Here is a 22,539-nt window from a genome sequence, read left to right on the forward strand (position 1 = left end):
ACTTAGTGACTGTAATCTCCGCCTACTATAACTTAGTGAGCGGAGATACCGGAGGGCATAGCAGGAGAACGGAGCGGCGCCCGGGGATAATAGTAAGTGCAGTGAGATCCCCGGGTGCCGCTCTACATATCTGTATAGTTAGTTCATAGGGTAAGAATCGGTGAAAGGTCCTCTTTAAAGGCAAGACAACAGCAACATGGGAAGGAAGCCATGAATACAGTAGAGAGAAAAGGCAGATAAAGATGGCAGAGCAGCACAGGGAACCAGAAAGGAGACTCAGGGATGAAGCAACAGTAAAAGCTGTTTTGACATACTTGTAAACATATCTTTAGGTTTAGAGGGGGGGGAAAGCATGGAAGTTCTTCTTTAACTACAATATGAATATCTCTGTATCCACTATCACTTGCACATACCCAAATGTTGTATCTTAGCTTGTGGATATTTCATATTATAAGGAATGAGGAGTTTTCTGTTCCACATTCTAATCATATAATGACTCTAATAGGTAAATACAACATATTTTATTCTTTTGGACTTTTTACAGGTCCAGGTGAGCCATTTATCTGATGAAAATAGTCTGATCCTGAAGACAGCTAAACTATATGGCTATGAAGTAGTCGACACATTTAGTATTACTATGGGACGCTACAAAGAATTCCTGCAAGGGAAATGTGGATGTCACTTTCATGAGGTATTTAGCATTTTGATATCTTCTTACAATGTTGTATTTTATTGTGGAAAAATCATTCAATGGAAAAAAAACATCTTGGTTCTAGATATGCCAATTAGACATGTCATTAGGTCACATTAAAGGGGCCTATTGGATGAGTGAAGGTGGAGTAGTTTCCATAATTTCCATGTAGATGTAGCCCGCAGTCATAACCATCTCTATACTAAGATTGGATCACCTCACTCTTGAGACCAATGGAGGACCCAGCTGCAAGACCCCTAACCGACATGTTAAAACTACAATTCCCCCACAGTTACTCTAAAATAAATATGTAAGGCTACTTTCACACTAGCGTTTTTACTGGATTCGGCAGGGTTCAGCAAAAACGCTTCCGTTACTGATAATACAACCATCTGCACCTGTTATGAACGGATCTGGTTGTATCATCTGTAACATACCCAAGACAGATCCATCATGAACTCCATTGAAAGTCAATGGGGGACGGATCCGTTTTCTATAATGGCAGATTGTGGCAGAGAAAACTGATCCGTCTCCATTGACTTGCATTGTGGGTCATGTGGGTGCATCCCAGGCCGGAAAGCAAACTACAACATGTTGCGGTTTGCTCTCCGGTATGGGAACGCAACTAAACGGAACAGAATGTATTTTGGAGCGTTCCGTTCTGTTCAGTTCAGTTTTGTCCCTATTTACAATGAATAGGGACAAAACGGAAGCGTTTTTTTTTCTTATGATGGATCTCAATAACGGAAAACTAAAACGCAAGTGTAAAGCCAACCACATTGCCAGAACCTGTTCTGTAGCAATCAGTTTCAGTATAAAAAGGGGTCATTTTCGTGGCATAGCCTCTATGTAATTACAGACAAGGGGAAGCAGTTCAGTCTGTGTATCTCATTATTCACTGCATACTTGGTGCTGCATTATGGTATGATTTACAATTAGTCAATCATTATTTATTAAATTGGAAAATAACATTGTAGGAAAAAAAGAAATGATGCAAATCTCTGAATATGTTTTACACAAGGAAAACTATCCTGTGGGAAGCAGGACTCAAATATATTCACAACTGGCATCATTTAAGGTAGCATAGGGGATCTTAGAGATCCACTTCGATAACTCCTGCCCCCCCCCCCCCCCCCTCTGCTAAACTAAAATAATACATTACATAGTGACCTGTGTCTCAGTAATGATGACTGCTGGTTTGTTATCTATCTCCTTCTGCTCCAGAGTCTGCCATTTTTGTATATGCATAGGATCATGACAATTCAATAGTCTGACCATGGGGATGCAATTTACTGTATGTGACATCTCATAGGAGACCAAGAACTTAGGGTTCATTCACACGACAGCCGATAAAAATAGATACACTGTCGCTTCTTCATGACCATTTTGCATCAGTGTGTGCGTCATGTTTCTGTCCGTCTGTTTTAAACGGCCTTTTTGCATCTGTTTTTGACAACCATTAAAACAAATGAATTTCATTGGCTTTTTTTGCCATCTCAACCCCTGAAGTGCACTTATTTATACAGGGTCATACAGCCCCACATATGTACCTCTTCCATCCAGCAACATCTCCTCTGATGTAGATATTCTCTTTCCTCTTCTTCTCCTGTTAGACCAGACCACCATGGTGGCTTCTTTCAGCCACGCCTCGTCTCTTCAGAGTTTAACAAACAGACATCTTACTTACCTACTTTTCCATCCTCCTCCTCACCTTCTCAACACTCCATCGTGCCACCGCCAATAGTGTGTCCGCTGTGCCCCCCAATACTATCCTGCTGAAACAGTCCCCCTGAAAATAGTGGTACCACACAGATGTCAGTACAAAAACACCCCTTTATATTGTGCGCGAGTACAAAGAATAGACCGCCTTCCTTTCAGATCAGACCCCCATATAAAACCCTAAATGAGACCACCCATCTCAGACCAGACCCTCTTTAGACCTCTATGTGAGACCCCATATAAGACCCCAGTTTTAGACCTCAGATCAGACCCCCATTAGACCTCCATGTCAGACCCCGACCCAATATCAGACCTCAGATAGGACCCCCATTGGACCTCCAGACCCCCATATCAGACCTCAGACCAGACCTCCAGACTCCCACTAGACCTCCAAACCCCCATATCTGACCCCCATTAGACCTTAAGACCCCCATATCTGACCCCCATTAGACCTTCAGACCCCAAATCAGCCCCCATTAGACCTCCAGAACCCCAAATCAGACCCTCATTAGACCTCCAAACCCCCAATCAGACCTCCATACCCCCATTAGATCTCTTCAGACCAGCATTAGACCTCTCCAGACCACCAGTCAGACCTCCAGACCCCCAATAGACCTCTCCAGACCCCCAGTGAGACCTCCAGACCCCCCATTAGACCTCTCCAGACCCCCAGTCATACCTCCAGATCCCCATTAGACCTCTTCAGAACCCCAATCAGACCTCCAGACCCCCCATTAGACCTCTCCAGACCCCCAGCCAGACCTCCAGACCCCCATTAGACCTCCCAGACCCCAGTCAGACTTCCTGGCCCCCCATTAGACCTCTCCAGACCCCCAGTCAGACCTCCAGACCCCTAGTCAGACCTCCAGACCCCCCATTAGACCCCCAGATCAGACCTCAGATCAGACTGTAAAATAATAAAGTAACTTACCTCTCCTGCTGCAACTCTCCCGTTCCAGCGGCCTCCATGCTCTCTTCTCTTCTCAGGGCCCACGCTGCAGTCAACTGACCTCCTGCAGTGTCAGGTCATAGTGCGCTCTGTACTTCCTGATGCTGCAGGCAGCCAGGATGCAGCAGCGCAGGCCCTGAGAAGAGCGAGCAGGAGGAGGGGAAAGTACAGCACTCACAGCGCTTCACCCCCCACACACATCTCCTGCATACTAATGGCTAGTGAGAGCTTCCATTAGATGAGTGCATCTTATGAAGGGAAAAGTACAGTACAACTGGCAAGAGGGGCCCTCTGGGCCCCTCTGGCTTAGGGGCCTGGTCGCAACTGCTGCAACCCCTATAGTTATGCCAGTGCCTTTATGTACATGCCCCTTAAAGGGGTTTCCCACTTTAGATATTTATTATACATTAGTAGAATGAAGTACCTTAGGCTTTGTACTCAGGGGCTTAGCTATATGGGGTGCAGCTGTAGCAGTCACTACTGGGCCCAGGAGCCCAAGGGGGCTCAAAGGCCCATCTGGCACATTAGAAGACACCAGTATTATAGAAAGCACATGCTAGGTGGGCGGCACTGGGGTCCAGGATCTTTAAGTTATGCTTCTTCGTGTACTGTAATGCTAGGCAGCTAGTAGATGCATACAGGTGGAGACTATATGAAGAGGTAGTTTGGCCCCATGAATTTAATGGACACAAAGTAGCTTGCTGTTTATGCTCTTCATGATATGTGCCAAAAATATCTATAATAACTCTATGACATGTCAGAAAACGTCTAAAGGTGAACCGCCACTGCTGGACGTGTCAGTTACAGAGCAAGGATCCGTGCAAACAAAGCTTTTTACAGAAGATACTCACTAGAACAGATTTTGGAAGTCTAAGGCATTGAAGTCTAAGGCACTAAAGTCTAAGGCACTGAAGTCTAAGGCACTGAGCATATTTGTGGTGTGCACCCTTTACTAAGGTCACCTGCTCACCACAAAGACAATACATCTGTGACAGCTGCCTAATTGTCTTATTGCTGATGTAGCAGGAATGTGTGTAGTGTTGATCTATACGTGACTTAAAAAATAAAGGACGATCTCAGTGGTTTTGTAAAAGATGCATTGTGTAAACACAGTGGGTTATAACATGCCTACATGTACTCATGCTAGGTTCAAAAATCTGTATCTAAAGATGCCAGAAGTGAAACATGATGAGAAAGAAAGAACTGCTACAACTGCTGCAAGCCTATTGAAAAAAATGTGACTCCTGGAATCCCTGCCAAAAAGCACGGAATCTGCCTCGCTGGGGGAGGCTGTGCTGCACTTAATGAGGCAGAGGTATATAGTTGTGACTGGACATGTCCGCAGGCGGGTATTACGCAGCATGCAAACTGAAAAATCACGCTTTTGTCACTGAATACGCGGCTGATCTTGACTTTTCAAAGTGCCATGTGAATTAGCTCTTATAGACTTTTGTCAGGACAGGGATGTTTCCTGCAAAATCAAAAGTCTGGAAGACTGAAGGGAAGGATGTAGATCTCTGAAGAAATGGAGGTCCTCCAACATGCAGAGGAGGGGTTTATACTGGTCATGAGCCACTCTGACACTGTTAATGGGGATTCTCACTGGCTAGCATTGCATATGGGGGTACTTTCTGTACTTTAAAAGGTGGCATTTTCAGACTGGCACTAGGTATGGGGGCACTTTCCGCCTGGCACTCTGATTTTCCACACACTGCATTTCCAATCTCTATACACTGTGTGCGCAATTATTAGCCACGTTTTATTTTTGAAGGATTCATTTAATTATTGAACAACTGCAATAGTGTTGGCCAATTTAAAGTGTTAATAAACCTCAAACCTGAATATTTAAGAAAGTAAAAGTGAGGTTTTGGCTTTCTTAGGAGAATATCTGTGTGTGCATAATTATTGGGCAACTATTAGTGTGTAGTATTACGGTATTATGTAACTACATGAAAAATGGAAATGTTCCATCTCACTTCTTTATTTTCATCTGTTAAAATGATAATAATAAACAAACAACTCAGAATTTACAAATAAACATTTCTGACATTTCCCAAAAAATCTGTCATCAATGTAGCCCCCCTTCTTTTCACTAACTGTCGTAAGCCTTCTGTCCATGGAGTCTGTCAGTTTCTTCATCTGTTGACAATCAACTTTTTGTGCAGCAGCAACCACAGTGGAAAATGACCTATTATTTAAATCAAGGTTTTATGTTAAACATATTTTAAAGACTTTATGGGGATGTTATTTTTCATTTTCCATGTCACTATAAAAAAATTAAAAAAATACAAACAAATTTCACACTTGGCCACTAAGCCTAATAATAGGTGCCAGTTCTTGGTTTTCTTGACAGATTTACTATTAGGCACGAATAGTAGGCCCAATTTTCTTCAAATCATCTGTGAATACAGCAATTTACCTGGACATCTTTGAACAGTTTTACAAACAACCCCAAAAAATGCCTTGCTTTTTCCAGCAAGATGGGGCAATATGCCACACCATGGAACTCACTGGTATGGGTTCATGAACTGTTTATGAAGGAGCGAACTGTGACAGAGGACTACAACTCCCAGAATGTCCATTCTGTTATTATGGGATATAGAGGACAAATAAGAGAAGGAGTATAGGAGGAGAGGACTCAAGGTTTCTAAAGAGGAGGCAATGGCACTTGTAGGGCACTATGGCTGTCACTTATGGCACAACTATGGATATAGTGGAAACTTATAGAGGGCTTTGGCTGAGTTTTATAGGACATTTATCTGTTAGGGGGAACTGTGACTGGCATCTGTAGGGAGGGGTGGCTGGCACCCCCCGGCAAATTATGGAGGCAGTGGTAGAAATGTTTTGGGGCTTTGACTGGCACTAATATGGCACTGTCAAAGGCTGTCTCTTATGTTAGCACTGTGGTTGCCTTGTTAGATGGGCATAGTGGCACTGTGGGTGGCATTTGTATGAGCACCATGGTTGTCACCTTTGACATCAGTGTGAATAGCTCCTATGTTACCAATATTGCTGGAAGTTGTAGGAGCAGTGTGGATTTCACTTATGCAGACTCAGTGGCTGGCAATTTGGGGGCACTGTGGTTTTCAATTATGAGGGTACAGTGGTTGGCCATTGTGGGGGCACTGGGGCTATCAACCCTGGCATCTCTGTGGATAACACCTATGGGGTCAATATTGCTGGGATTTCTTGGGGAACTATGGCTGCCAGTTACGGAGACAGCAGATGAAACTTATGAGGGCATTGACTGGCACTTATGATAAAGTGGCACAATGAGGGCACTGGGACTGTGACTTGTGGTGTTATTGTTGTACTGTGATGATACAGACATGTGAAAAATCTATTTCAACATACATCTTACGGCCTCATTTACCAAGGACTGTCCTTGTTGCCCCTAACGACCAATTACAGCTCAGCTTTCATTTCTTTAACTGCTCTGGAAAAATGAAATCTGCTCTCTGAATGGTTGCTATGGGCAATGTCTTACCGGTAGATAGCGTTGATAAATAAGAACCCATTCCTCAACAGGGAGGTGCGACTATGTTATTATTTATTGTATGTAATCCCCAAATATTACATATATAACATGCATTTTTATATTCAGGCCAGGCTGTTTTCCAATGTAGACACAAAATGGGACATGTGTCTAAATTTGCTACTTTCCGACACCATAAAACTGGCGTAGAAGATTGATCCATTTGCCCCACAGCGTTCACCTGAACAGTCGTTGACCCTCAGCATTACCCGTGACTGTAGCAATGCTCTACTAACTTGGTTATTTCACAATGATTTTCATTTTAAGAGATATTCCCATCTTGGACATTTATGGCATATCCATAGGATGGGGCCCCCGAAGTGTACAGGCAGCACGTTGCGCATGCGTGGCCACCCTTCATTCACTGCTATGGAACTTCAGAAAATAGTCCAATAGTGGTAAATGGAGAGGTGGCTACGCTTCTGCTGCTTCTTCTCCATTCGCTGCTATGGGACTTCCGGACACAGCCGAGTGTGCTTGCTATTTTTGGAATTTCAATAGCAAATAATGAAAAGGATGCTGCGCATGTGCAATTTGCTCTCCATTTAATTTGGACTCCTGTTTTGGAGATATGAGTGGGTCCCAGAGGTTGGACATTTATGGCACATCCTATCAATATATGCACCACGTGGCTCAGTGGTTAGCACTGGTGCCTTGCAGCGCTGGGGTCCTAGGTTTAAATCCAACCAAGGGCAACATCTGCATGGAGTTTGTATATTCTCCCCGTGTTTGCGTGGGTTTCCTCCGGGTACTCCGGTTTCCTCCCACACTCCAAAGAGATACTGATAGGGACCTTAGATTGTGAGCCCCATTGGGGACAGAGTAATGTCTGTAAAATGCTGTGGAATATAGGAGCGCTATATAAGTGCATAAAATAAATAAATATGCCGTATATGTCTCAGATGGGAATACCCCTTTAACCTCCTCCCTGAGAAAATCATGCTTTCACCCATGAAAAGAATGCAAATTAAAGAAACAGAATAAAGACACAGAACAGGTTAATTTGGGGATAAATGGCCAAATTGTTTATTTTAAATATAAAGAAATGGTAAAACCCCCGACTCACGGAGAGTTACCCTCCAGCACTCAGGAAAGGAAAACCCCCTGTGGAGGAAACCTCTAGGGAACCATGGCTGGAGGGCTGCCCTTCCCTTGGGCTTAGAGGGTAATGCCACTATGTGACTGCCACATAAATAATATGCAGGGGGGGGTGCAGCAGCCGGGCTGATCTTGTTGGCTAAGCGGATGTCCCTTTACTCCCATTGGGCGATGGGCTTCCTGCTAGAACCTCCAAATTTCGTCAAGGTGCGGTGGGCGGGGGTTGTCAAGCTCAAGGTCCTCAGGCCATCAAGTACGGCACCAAATATGGCCGCTCACTCGCTTTTTACGAGGGTTTTTCTCTTATGACACACATGCTTCTGATGTCACAGGTGTCTATGACTAATGTTTGTGGCAGTATTCTGAAGGGTTAACCCTTTAGTGACTGTCAATGTGGCTTACTGCAGGGGCCATTAACCCCTTCCTGACCGCACTTTGTCAATGTACTCCAGTTTGGATAAACACCATAAATTTATGGTCCCCTGACGATCACAGGGTTTCCTCTTCACGGGGGAATGTTTGTTCTGTAACTCACAGCCACTGGTCCAGGTGCCAACACCGAGTACCCTCTTTTTTTTAACCCCTTCCTGACCGCACTTTGTCAATGTACTCCAGTTTGGATAAACACCATATATTTATGGTCCCCTGACGATCACAGGGTTTCCTCCTTCACGGGGGAATGTTTGTTCTGTAACTCACAGCCACTGGTCCAGGTGCCAACACTGAGTACCCTCTTATTTAACCCCTTCCAGGCCGCACAATGTAAATGAACAGACTAAAAGAATCGTCCATTCAGTTTTATATGTTTCCCAGTGGGCCAATGCCAAGGGGGCCGCCCAATCCCTCCTCATGACTGCCAGCAAGGTATATAAAGATCTGGTGCTCTCAGTATTAATTAATGTAGGAGCATTAGGCACTTATGCATCTGGCCAGCAGCAGCAGGTCCCTCCTGAGTTCAACTTTATTGTCGTCCTCAGGATGATGATACAGTTTTATACTGTGGCGCAGGAGTCAGTATTTTGTGCTGCACTGTGGTATTTGGTGCTGCTGGGGCAGTATCTTGTTCAGCACTACAGTATTACTAGCCCACCTACTTCTGTCAGTTTGGATCAACCTACAATATGGGGTCACTTTTAGGTTTTTTTCCAGGGCCACTTTAAGTTCCAAATCCGCCCCTGGTGACCCTTGATCCTATCCTGGGACCCCACTTGAGGATGGCACAGCCATGAGACAGACAATTGCATTTTGACTTTACTCAAGCAGGAGGTGCAGTGTTTAGCGGTTACAGTCACCATTGGGAGCAAAGCCTGATGGTTACTTTGTTATATATAAGCTTGGTGGTTACTATGGGCAACTGAACAGTCTACCAGGTAAACAGCTTGATGGTGTCAATCCTTCACTGAGGCACACGGCCCTATAGTTACAAATCTCGGTTGTAGTTTCTGATAACTCATGCTGCCAAGATGTGGCAGGGCATGTGGATCAGGGCTGTCTTGTCAGGGCCACGCTATGGAGGCCATTAGACACTCTCTTCCCTCCTCCAAACTGTCATCTTCCCCTCAACTGCCTCTTGCTGTCTTCTCTCCTTGACTGAGCCTGGACATGCAATTTGTGCTGGGCTCCGTTCAAACCCCTTTACACATCGGACACAAGAAGACAGGCAACAGAGGACAGACATCATATATGTCCTCTGGTATCGCATAACAACAGCCTGGACATGCTGGAAGTTGTAGTCATCTACTCCTATATCTCCTCTCTGAAATATCCTCTGATGTTCTATAATATCTGCCTGGACATGCTGGGACTGCTACTTCCTGGTAACCAATTAGCGTACTAAAAGTACAAACTGAACTGCCTGAATAAAATATGTTAAGAACATTTTATTAAGTATTTATTTAAAATCAGGCTGGTGGTGCGAGTCGGAGTATAGAAAATGGATATATTTACCATCTCCACAACTCACACCACCATAAAAACGTCTCCCTTGAAGTATGTGGGAGCTACATAAAGCCCAGAGGGATAGTGGGGTGGTTCAGTCCAAACCAGTACATGTGTGGTCTATCCTTTAAAAAACTCCAATCTCCTCTGTAGCTTCCGGAGTAAAGGATATGACCCCATGTAATATCATTTAAATGGACCACCTCTCCACTAAATTAGCGGCTCTGCACTGGTGTTACTCTGTTAAAACGGAACATGGAAAGGCGCTCTATATTGCTCGACGTGTTTCCCTGCCGATGTTGATCGGTATTTCCTCAGGAGCAAATAGCAACCTATCATAGAGGGTGTTGTTCAGATATATTACTACATCACTCTGATGGGGAGTGTGTAGTGATGAAGACATACAATTCCTGCAACAAGACTGTGGCGGTTCTCGATGTCACCACTGCCTTTCATGTCCTATCACACATTGTATTTGTGTGCTAGTAGATATGGATATGCAGGACTAGTGTACCGAATGCCACTATGTTTCTAGTTATTGTTGCGATTTGTTCCTGAATTGGCACTTTTAAAGCGCAGCGTGTATGCTTCACACCATGAATAGCCACAATTTTTTCCTGTAATAGTATTGATATTAGACATGGTCTTTATTTGAAGAGGCATAATGTCCCCTAAAACTTGCGGTTACTTAAGCGAGGATCACAGTATCATAATTGTCCCGGACGTCGATAGCGAGAGATGAATGACAGGAGGAGGTGTGGCAGCCAGTATAGATGCACCTCATTGGCTTCTGCCCTGCAGGCAGGTCAGTGGGAGGAGAGTTCTCCATTTATACCGCGCTACGGCCCTCATAGTGCCGGAGGCTCTACCTTGCTGCACGCACGCCATCAGACGCTTGCAGCGTTTGTTTCACTGAATACATGTAGTCAGCCCTAAGAACATCACAGGCTGGCGTCTTGTATGTCTTCATCACTACACACTCACCATCAGAGTGATGCAGTAATATAACACCAGTGCAGAGCTGCTAATTTAGTGGAGAGGCGGTCCATTTAAATAATATTACCATATCCTTTAATGCTGAGAGCACCAGATCTTTATATACCTTGCTGGCAGTCATGAGGAGGGCTTGGGTGGCCCCCTGGGAAATTTCCCTGTAAGGTCTATGGCCAATCCGTCCCTGAGGGTCACATATAAAACTGAATGGACCATGCTTTTAGTCTGTTCATTTACATGATGCGGTCTGGAAGGGGTTAAATAAGAGGGTACTCGGTGTTGGCACCTGGACCAGTGGCTGTGTGTTACAGAACAAACATTCTCCCGCGAAGGAGGAAACCCTGTGATCGTCAGGGGACCATAAATATATGGTGTTTATCCAAACTGGAGTACATTGACAAAGTGCGGTCAGGAAGGGGTTAATGGCCCCTGCGGTAAGGCACATTGACAGTCACTAAAGGGTTAACCCTTCAGAATACTGCCACAAACAATAGTCATAGACACCTGTGACATCACAAGCATGTGTGTCATAAGAGAAAAACCCTTGTAAAAACCGAGAGAGCAGCCATATTTGGTGCCGTACTTGATGGCCTGAGGACCTTGAGCTTGACAACCCCCGCCCACCGCACCTTGACGAAATTTGGAGGTTCTAGCAGGAAGCCCATCGCCCAATGGGAGTAAAGGGACATCCGCTTAGCCAACAAGATCAGCCCGGCTGCTGCACCCCCCCGCATATCATTTATGTGGCAGTCACATAGTGGCATTACCCTCTAAGCCCAAGGGAAGGGCAGCCCTCCAGCCATGGTTCCCTAGAGGTTTCCTCCACAGGGGGTTTTCCTTTCCTGAGTGCTGGAGGGTGACTCTCCGTGAGTCGGGGGTTTTACCATTTTTTTATATTTAAAATAAACAATTTGGCCATTTATCCCCAAATTAACGTGTTCTGTGTCTTTATTCTGTTTCTTTAATTTGCGTTCTTTACATGGGTGTATGCATGATTTACTCAGGGAGGAGTTTAAAGGGGTATTCCTATCTGAGACATATACGGCATATATTGATAGGATGTGCCATAAATGTCTTATAAGTGGGGGTCCAACCTCTGGGACCCACTCATATCTCCAGAAGAGGAGTCCAAATTAAACGGAGAGCGAATTGCACATGCGCAGCATCCTTTTCATTATTTGCTATTGAAATTCCAAAAATAGCGAGCACACTCGGCTGTTTTCGGAAGCGTGGCCACCTCTCCATTCACCACTATTGGACTCAGCTATTTTCTGAAGTTCCATAGCAGTGAATGAAGGGTGGCCACGCATGCGCAACGTGCTGTCTGTACACTTCGGGGGCCCCATCCTATGGATATGCCATAAATGTCCAAGATGGGAATATCTCTTAAAATGAAATTCATTATGAAATAACCAAGTTAGTAGAGCATTGCTACAGTAATACCTGTGGGGCGAATGGATCAATCTTCTACGCCAGTTTTATGGTGTCTGAAAGTAGCAAATTTAGACACATGTCCCATTTTGTGTCTACATTGGAACACAGCCTGGCCTGAATATATAAATGCATGTTATATATGTAATATTTGGGGATTACATACAATAAATAATAACATAGTCGCACCTCCCCGTTGAGGAATGGGTTCTTATTCATCAATGCTACCTATTGGTAAGACTGTCTTCGTTGTCCATAGCAACCAATCAGAGAGCAGATTTAACTTTTCTGGAGCAGTTAAAGAAATGAAAGCTGAGCTCTGATTGGTCGTTAGGGGCAACAAGGACAGTCCTTGGTAAATGAGGCCTTAAAGGGAACCTGTCATGTGGATATTTGATTAGAATCTAACTAATTACACTCACCTAAAGAATTATTAGGAACACCATACTAATACGGTGTTGGACCCCCTTTTGCCTTCAGAACTGCCTTAATTTTATGTGCATTGATTCAACAAGGAGCTGATAGCATTCTTTAGAAATGTTGGCCCATATTGATAGAATAGCATCTTGCAGTTGATGGAGATTTGAGGGATGCACATCCAGGGCACGAAGCTCCCGTTCCACCACATCCCAAAGATGCTGACTGTGCGCAAGGGGTTATGGCCACGACGTTCCCCAGACATGTCCGCTAACCATCCACATCCCCTGGATGAACTGAAGGAAAACCTCACAAACACTATCCGCAGCATCACAAGCCGTATGAGCCAGTATAATCCGACGTGCCCAAAGATGCATAGACGTCAACAGGGGCCACTTACAGCATCTTTTCTGACTTGTGGGTCATTAAAAAACAGCAATCCACTTGCTCGTTCTTGACATACTATCACTGGAGACGGGCTAATTTTTTGTGGGTCACCCTGTACAATGAGAAAATAAAAAGAGATTACAAAAAAAGTATATGTGGCACTATCTGGTTTTAACTGACAAACAAATTATAGGTGACACATTCCCTTTAGGGTCCATTCACACGTCCGCAACTGTTTTGCAGTCCTCAAATTGCGGATCCGCAAAACATGGACATCGGCCATGGACGTTCCGCACTTTGCGGACCGCACATAGCCGGCACTATATTAGAAATGCCTTTTCTTGTCCGTGTCTGCAGGCAAAAATAGGACATGTTCTATTTTTTTGAGGAGACGCGGAACGAAAGTGCGGATGCGGACAGCACACTGTGTGCTGTCCGCATCTTTCGTGGTCCCATTGAAAATGCATGGGTCCGCACCCGTTCCACAAAATTTTGGAACGGATGCAGACCCATTTTGCGGACGTGTGAATGGACCCTTATTGACAAGCTTTAAAGCAGGCATCCTCAAACTGCGGCCCTCCAGCTGTTGAAAAACTACAACTCCCAGCATGCCCGAACAGCCTACAGGTATCAGCCTACAGCAGGGCATTGTGGGAGTTGTAGTTTTACAACAGCTGGAGGGCCGCAGTTTGAGGATGCCTGCTTTAAAGGATTGTCTTAGACTAAAAGGCTACATTCACACGTCCGTGGTGTGTTGCGGACCCGCAAATTGCGGATCCACAACACAATCGCCCGGCACACTGTGTGCTGTCCGCATCCATTCCGTCCCCATAGAAAATGAATGGGTCCGCACCCGTTCCGCAAAATTGCGGAACGGATGCGGACCCATTTGCGGACGTGTGAATGTAGCCTAAGAATAACTTGCCAGTTAAATCTCTTGCCGCTCTGGCACCAATACTCGGGTAGTCCATCCAGGTGTACCGTACTGTGATTGGCTGCAGCGTTCATGTGCTTCTGCCAGTATGTTTTAAACTATTGCACAAATTTTTTTAACTTTGTGAAAGGACAGAGTGCATAATGCTCAGCTATGTGAGGTACAAGGTATAAAGCTACAGCAGAATCAAGTATAATACCGCCATTTACTAGTTGTGTCTTTTACCAAGATGGCTAGAGCAAGCAGCTGTACAATGCATTGGCATGTAATACATGATCATTTTAAACAGCCATTATCTGTACTGCTGGGTTTAGCCTTCTGGGATTACTTCAGCTTCATCAGAAGATGATGAGGGTGTATCTGACCAGATGGTTTAACAGTTAAATAAGCCACAGTACTGGTTATAGGTTCCTGCAATGTGTACGACTGTGCAGTATTTAATTCTTCACTTACAAGAGTTGTCTTAGGACCTAAAGAACGTACTTAAATTATTCTCAACTATGTCTATTTTATTTGTAGTTGGTCATTCTTCGCATTAGAACTTCCCCACCAAAAAAAACCTCACAAAATCAAAGTGGTCTTGGACTATTAAATTGTAGCTTTAAGAAACAGATCTTATGGTTAGGGTAATATTTAGTGCACCCCCACTGTAGGCAAGCCTACAGAGAAGTGCCAAGTGTGATGAAAAAAAATAAAAATCACAATTATTTGGGAAAATTGTACTTTTACTAAAGTTTGGGATGTTTTGATGCCACTTTTGCACTGCACAGAGGTTGATAAGTTCCCTGCCATTCTATTCCTGGCATCTGCTGCAATCTTACTATACTTCTTAGAGAATTGTACAGGTATGGATTACTGACTGTAACTGATTTTGCACTATGACTGGTTTATGTGTGACATGGAAGGATTTACCAGAAGCACAGTAGTGAAGACATTTCCAATCATTGGAATTTCTGAAGCATTTCTTGCCCTAGCACAGATGAATACGGCCAATAATCATAAAATTGTGTTTGTTCCAAAGATCCATGGAAATAAAACAACTAATAGGACAGAAAGCACTTTTAAGAAAATATATTTGTCTTGTCACATTACCTCCTCCACACCAATACGTTGTCAGGGCATGCTGGGTGTTTACTGATGACAGATACAGAATGGTTAATTACATCAATGATGACTTTTCTGATGTTTCTTAATTTCTTAATTTCCTTTTAGGTTGTGAAATCCAAGCATGTAAAAGAAAAGAAAATTAAATTATTAAAGAACTATACATTTGGAGGCAAAATATTCCCCCAAGTTTATGGCAATTTGTCATATTTAAAATCACTGTATCATGTTCAAGGTCCAGTGAATCAAGTTTATTCTGAAATCCTCCTCAGCAGAATGTGTACGTGATGAAGAAACAGGACAAGCATGAACCTTCCTCTGCAGGACACTTCCATCACAAACTGGATAGACCTCATCCCCTGGATGTCTTCACTATCACTCTCCGTCCAACCTCTGCAGTTAGGAGGTCTCATGATTAAAAATTATTGTTTGATGGAAATCTGCTCCATCCGTCAAATGTTTATGCTTCAAAATACAATATAAAAGGGAATCTTTCAGCAGTTTTATGCTCCTATATGAGGGTAGCATAAATTGGTAACACATGGCCTGAGCAAAATGCTGGGTTACTTTCTTGAATTCGCTCAGCCATTTTGTTAAAACAACTTGAGCATGACCGAGCACTGGAGTTGACTAAATACAGAGCATGAGCTAGGTGTTCCTCATGCTCATAAGCTAGGTGTTCCTCACACTCATGAGCTAGGTGTTCCTCACACTCATGAGCTAGGTGTTCCTCACACTCATGAGCTAGGTGTTCCTCACACTCATGAGCTCTCGGCTCTCCTCTCCTACCACTGATTTCTGGAGTAAGATAGCTGTCAATAAGCGGCAGAGATATGAGGAAAACTGGGACCTCAAGAACAGTGATGGTCAGTTCACCAAACACATGCGGGCTGCCATCTTTAGTAAGGTAGACTCACCCGTCCGGCGATGCACAGGTAAGCCCTTACCTGTGCCTGTGTCGGGAGCCAGTCTGAAATCAAATGCAGTCACCGGGAACAGGCATCTGAGAACAGCCGCCGGGGGCCTTCATCGGGCTGTTCTCGAAACTGCCTGCTCCCGGTGACCGCATTTGTTTCAGACCGGCTCCCGGCACAGGCACAGGTAAGGGCTTACCTGTGTATCGCCGGACTTACTAAAGATGGCAGCCTGCATGTGTTCGCTGGCGAACACTGTGAACTGACCATCACTGCTTAAGAATATGAGGACCCCATAGTATACATTCTGTAATGAGTGGATTCCAGTGTTTAGTTAACACTGCTGCTACCCAGTCAGATTTTAGCAAAGCAACTGGGTCAATTCAAGTAAGCGGCAGCATTTTGTTTAGGGAATCTGTCATCAGTTTATCTTGCCCTCAGATAGAAGCATAAAACTGGTGATAGACCCCCTTTAATGGTAAATGTTATGACTAGCATTACTTTACTACTGTTCAAGAAAGATCCATGTTCAGCAATGCAAAGACAATTGAACAATACAAATGTTGGGAAATAACTTGGTGCTTGCCCCTTTCCAATGAAGGTTCCCCTCTTTATAAAAATGTGAAAGCTCTTATTGAGGAAAGATGTATTGCTAACTTTAGAAAAGCACATGACATCTAAAAAGAACTATAAAGTTATGGTGGAGGAAACATAAAAAAGAAAGTGTAAGCGATACATCATCATAACAGGTAATGTATCTGTGTAATGTATGTACATATAGAGTATTCCAGAAGTGTGTACAGTACAGGAGTCTATATTTTCACTTTACGAGGTGGTACAAAATGTGTGCTAATTGTGTAACTGGATCCTGGAGGCTGACGTTTCCTGATTAGATAGATGTAAAATACCCCTTTAGCCTGTAATTAACCAGGATTTTACAATAAAAAACAAAGCTACTTTGTGTACTTCATTGGGTAATTGCCTTGTAAATAACAGTGTGCAGCTGGTGAGAGATTTGTGGGAGGCCAGATTCATGGTTAAGAATAGTAAAGAAGCATTCATGTTCAGCTATACTAGATCTAGACATCATGATTCATTCACTGATCATCCATAGTCACTCTCTATTATAATCTATTGGAGCCGCAGAAGTCAGTATGTTCAGATGTTACTGTAACTCCCATAATCTCGAGATCAATGGGGATCCTGCTTATTGGACCTCCTCTGAACTGAAATTTGTAGCTTATCTAGTGGACATGCCTGTTAGGGCATATGGATGTCATAGTATGAGATCCCCTGATCAGGACACCCTTCCATTGAGCCAGAAATAAAATTCAAACTGTAAGACTGGCTCCCTCTCTGGTGGACCTAAAAGGGGTTGTGCAGTGCAAACATATTGAATACTTATTTTCAGGATAGGTCATCAACATCAGATCGGTGAGAGTCAGACTCCCGACACCCCCGCCAATCAGCTCTTTGAAAGGTTAGCGGCTCTCGTGCAAGAGCTGCTTCTGCTTAAAAACTAACTGTGCACTGTCTCATCTGCAGTGACTGCACAATGTTATTACGTTACATTTGCACATCCCATTGACTTTGTGTTTTTTTTTATTCCATCAGTGTAGTACTTATCTCTAATCTTCTGACCTCATAAACACTCATTATAGCTCAATCCTTATCAAGCTGATAAGAATATGTCTAAAATAAGTGTTTATGAGGTCAGGTAATCAGACATAAGAATTACACATGAGCTCTCAGATGATGGGATAACAAACGGATTTTTAACTGTTGTATCTCAGAAACAGCTGAAAATTTTTAATAAAAGAACATTTGAAAAAATGTTTTGTAGCCCAAAATGAATGAAATGCAATTTAAAATTTTTCCTTGAACATAACCTGTATTACATGGACGAACATTCATCTGAATGGCCACCATGTAACTACATTACACTGCCACACTATTGCACACTCCACTTGCACTTTTACACAATGAGGTATATTTCCACTGGACTCGGGGGTCGAGTGGAGGGTTGGACCATAGGCGCAAAAACGCAACCAGAGTTTTTTTTTATTGTTATCGTGACCCCTTTTTCAAGTGGGGGGGTGATGCCGCTGGTGGAGAGTGCGCTGCTCCCAGCTCCTGGCACGTGTGGCGTCCAGATGCTGTGACCCCCAGAAATATACCTCATTCATTGACCCAGACGGCGGCTTGGCCCCCGCCAAAGGTGAACGCGGACGCAATCGGCAGCACCAACCAGCGAGACGTAATCACTCTTATTCACCTCCATTTCAGTTGCACCGAACAATAGGTGCAACAACAGGTGAGCAGTACCACTCTTCCTGTTTTTGGAGGCTCGTTTTTTAACTTATTTACCCCATGAGTGCCTTTTTCTTCCCGTGGCCACATTTTACAATTTTACACAATAAAACCACACAGTTCACTGTTAGGCCTAGTTCACACGAACGTTTTTTTTTGCGAGTCTATGTTTTTTTGTGTTCCGTATACGGTTCGTATACGGAACCATTAATTTCAATGGTTCCGCATTAAAAACGAAATGTGTTCCGTATGCATTCCGTTTCCTTATTTCCGTTTTTCTGTTCCGTTGAAAGATAGAACATGTCCTATATTTGGCTGCAAATCACGTTCAGTGGCTCCATTTAAGTCAATGGGTCCGCAAAAATAACAGAACACATACGGAAATGCATCCGTATGTCTTCCGTATGCATTCCATTTTTGCTGAACCATCTATTGAAAATGTTATGCCCAGCCCAATTTTTTCTATGTAATTACTGTATACTGTACATGGCATACGGAAAATCGGAACGGAAAAACGGAAAGGAAACGGGAACACAACGGAACTCAAAAACGGAACAACGGATCCGTGAAAAACAGACCGCAAAAATTATAAAAGCCATACGTTCATGTGAACTAGGCCTTAGGCCTCTTTCACACTACCGTATTTTTTTTCCGTTTTGCGGGCCGTTTTTTGCGTTCCGTATACGGTCCGTATACGGAACCATTCATTTAATGGGTCCGCAAAAAAAAACTGAATGTACTCCGTATGCATTCCGTTTCCGTTTTTCCGTTCCATTGAAAGACAGAACATGTCCTATATTTGGCTGCAAATCACAGAACCATCCATTGAAAATGTTATGCCCAGCCCAATTTTCTCTATGTAATTACTGTATACTGTATATGCCATACGGAAAAACGGAACGGAAAAACGGAACCGAAAGGGAAACACAACGGAAAAAAAAAAAAGGGAACAACGGATCCGTGAAAAACCGAACGCAAAACACTTAAATCGACATACTGTAGTGTGAAAGAGGCCTTAGGCTGAGTCTTCATGGCATCTTTAACTATGACTTATGTCACATGGCCAAAGATTACAGCTAGAGATGAGCGAAGTTTCAAAAAAATGTGATTTGGATGCTTTGCCAAATTAAATTTTTTTTTTTGCTTTGTTCCAAATTAATTAGTCACAAAGCGTGTTAAATCAGCTATATCCCGGCCTGCAGGGAGATTGTATCTCAGTGTACATCACTGTGCTTTGCAGCAATATGCATAGCTAGTCCTTTCTGGTGGTGAAACAATTACTGTGATAGGCAGGTTGGCCCCCCATTAACACTAGAATTAATGTGGCTAATAAATAGAGGGGCACGTGGGGATAGACAATATAAAATAAAATAGGATTTTATTACATATTAAAAGTTCAAATGATAAAAACAAGTTCTGAATATATAAAACCATGAACAACCAATAATTGCGTGTAGGTCTACAATGGCGAAAAAATGGTCACACTGTATGTCAATCTTGATAGAGTATAAATAATGGCAAGTTTCTGCTGATGAGCAGCTGGATAATACACAATTGCACTTGTGTTATAGTCCTCTTATTCTATTCGGAAGAAAACACGAAAAAAAAAATTATCGATGCATAGTCATGTTGGTCTCAATTGACCTAGCGATATTGAATGATCGCGCACAAGGAGTCTATAATCGTGCAATCATTGTATTTCCGTAATATTCTCCTATTTCTTATCATCCAAGCGTAATTGTACTCACTGTTCTGTACGAGTTCACCAACTTCGCTGCACACACTGTGGCGTCCCACGTGTTGCAGAGCTGAAGACCGTAATTCGCACTTCGCTGGCTCTTTGCTGGCTCTCCCCGTGAATAAATTCTATAGCGGCTCGAGGGATTTCGGTAAACTATTAAATCGATGGTGTGCCGATTTTTCAAGCACCAGCCGAGGATATGTAAATCGACAGAAATAATGATTCCGATTCTCTCAATGCCTTACGCCTTATGCCTTACTTGGATTTGTACTGCTCGACTCTGCATCGGCGTCCCACGTGGTTATGAAGTCACCGATCCCTTTGCCTGTTCGTTTTTGCTGGAGCGCTCCAGAGATTATAATGTTCAAGAAATGACTTGCTTATTTCCATGAAAAGACTTCACCATATGCGTTTCAGAGTTAACTGCGACTCCTTCCTGAGGAGTAAGGCTCAGTAAGGCTACTTTCACACTTGCGGCAGAGTGATCAGTCAAAAAGACTGAACTGAAGACATCCTGATGCTTCCTGAAGGGATTGCTCTCCATTCAGAATACATGGGGATAAAACTGATCAGTTCTTTACCGGTATTGAGCCCCTAGGATGGGACAGAAAAGAATAACGCTAGTGTGAAAGTACCCTAATGCAACTTAAAAGGTGAAACTAACATATGAGATAGACTCATTACATGCAAAGCGAGATATTTCAAGCCTTTATTTGTATAATTTGGATGATTATAGCTTATAGTTTATGAAACTTCAAAGTCACAATTTTGAGGTACCCTTTGCTCAGGGGGTATGGAATAATTAGCTGACTGGAGTGTGACACTTTGAGCCTAGAATATTGAACCTTTTCACAAAATTCTAATTTTAAGCTGCATTAATGCAATTCCTTTTAATTTGCATTAGGCTGCGTTCACACGGGCGAGATTTCCGCGCGGGTGCAATGCGGTAGATGAACGCATTGCACCCGCACTGAATCCGGACCCATTCATTTCAATGGGGCTGTTCAGATGAGCGATGATTTTCACGCATCACTTGTGCGTTGCGTGAAAATCGCAGCATGCTCTATATTCTGCGTTTTTCACGCAACGCAGGCCCCATAGAAGTGAATGGGGTTGCGTGAAAATCGCAAGCATCCGTAAGCAAGTGCGGATGCGGTGTGATTTTCACGCATGGTTGCTAGGTGACAGTCTATTCACTGTATTATTTTCCCTTATAACATGGTTATAAGGGAAAATAATAGCATTCTGAATACAGAATGCATAGTAAACTAGCGCTGGAGGGGTTAAAAAAAATAAACAAATTAACTCACCTTCTCCTCTTGATCGCGTAGTTCCCGGTCTCTTCTGATGAGCTGTCGGCTAAAGGACCTTTGGTGACGTCAGATCACATGCTCCAATCACATGGTCCATCACCGTGGTGATGTACCATGTGATTGGAGCATGTGATCTGACGTCACCAAAGGTCCTTTAGCCGACAGCTCATCATTAAACAAGTAAAGAAGAGACAGGGAACTACGCGGAGGAGGTGAGTTAATTTTTTTATTTTTTTTAACCCTCAATTGATCACCTACTATGCATTCTGTATTCAGAATGCTATTATTTTCCCTTATAACCATGTTATAAGGGAAAATAATACAATCTACAGAACACCGATCCCAAGCCCGAACTTCTGTGAAGAAGTCCGGGTTCGGGTCTGGGTACCACAGTCGGTTTTTTATCACGCGCGTGCAAAAAACATTGCACCCGCACGATAAAAACTGAACATCGGAACGCAATCGCAGTCAAAACTGACTGCAATTGCATTCCTACTCACGCGGGTTTGCCGCAACACACCGGGACGCATCCGGACCTAATCCGGACACGCTTGTGTGAACCCAGCCTTACTGAAATAAATTGACTTTTGCACGATATTCAAATTTTTCGAGTTTCACCTGTATGTCATTTATCATCTATATCATTTTTCCTCTCTGTGTCTTTGCCCCAACAGTCACTTACAGCAAAATGACATATCTAGCAGTAATAGCTGCATTAGTTGACTTAAAGATATATTTAAAAGGGTTATTTCATTTTGGAAACAGAATAAAAGGCCCCTGCGGCATCTGCAGAACACTTGGAAGGAATAGTTTGACTGCTACATGCTTTCAGGTTTGACATCTTCCCTGCCGCATAGATGAAGATTAAAGAAGTGATTTATCAAATTCTGCCAGCTGCCTGCCTTAAATGTTACAATAAGTGATCTTAAGCGCCTGCAGACCTCGACAAGTATCTGTGACCTTTAATGGTATGTAACCAAGGTGTGAAGGCTTCTGCCCTCTTCCAGAACTCTATTTCTATGTCATTGATGCCGCCTTTGAATTATTCTTTTACGGTACACGTAG

The 22,539-nt window shown here is 43.4% G+C and overlaps 1 protein-coding gene across 3 annotated transcripts in view; it reads left to right on the plus strand.

Annotated features, from left to right (window-relative positions):
• Positions 1 to 16,116, plus strand: part of CPED1 (cadherin like and PC-esterase domain containing 1) — a 463,541-nt gene extending 447,425 nt beyond the window's left edge. For 2 of the 3 annotated variants that reach the window (XR_005774778.1, XR_005774791.1), the window contains exons 21-23: positions 545 to 691; positions 15,305 to 15,848; positions 15,897 to 16,116. Coding sequence is in view for 1 of the 3 variants with exons in the window: in XM_040411583.1 (XP_040267517.1) it covers positions 545 to 691; positions 15,305 to 15,484 (327 nt within the window). In the remaining 2 variants the exon portion in view is untranslated. The other variant, XM_040411583.1, reaches the window with a different exon arrangement.
• The last annotated feature ends 6,423 nt before the right edge of the window (positions 16,117 to 22,539 follow it).

This window comes from Bufo bufo, chromosome 1 (assembly GCF_905171765.1).
Source record: "Bufo bufo chromosome 1, aBufBuf1.1, whole genome shotgun sequence".
Taxonomy (NCBI): domain Eukaryota; kingdom Metazoa; phylum Chordata; class Amphibia; order Anura; family Bufonidae; genus Bufo; species Bufo bufo.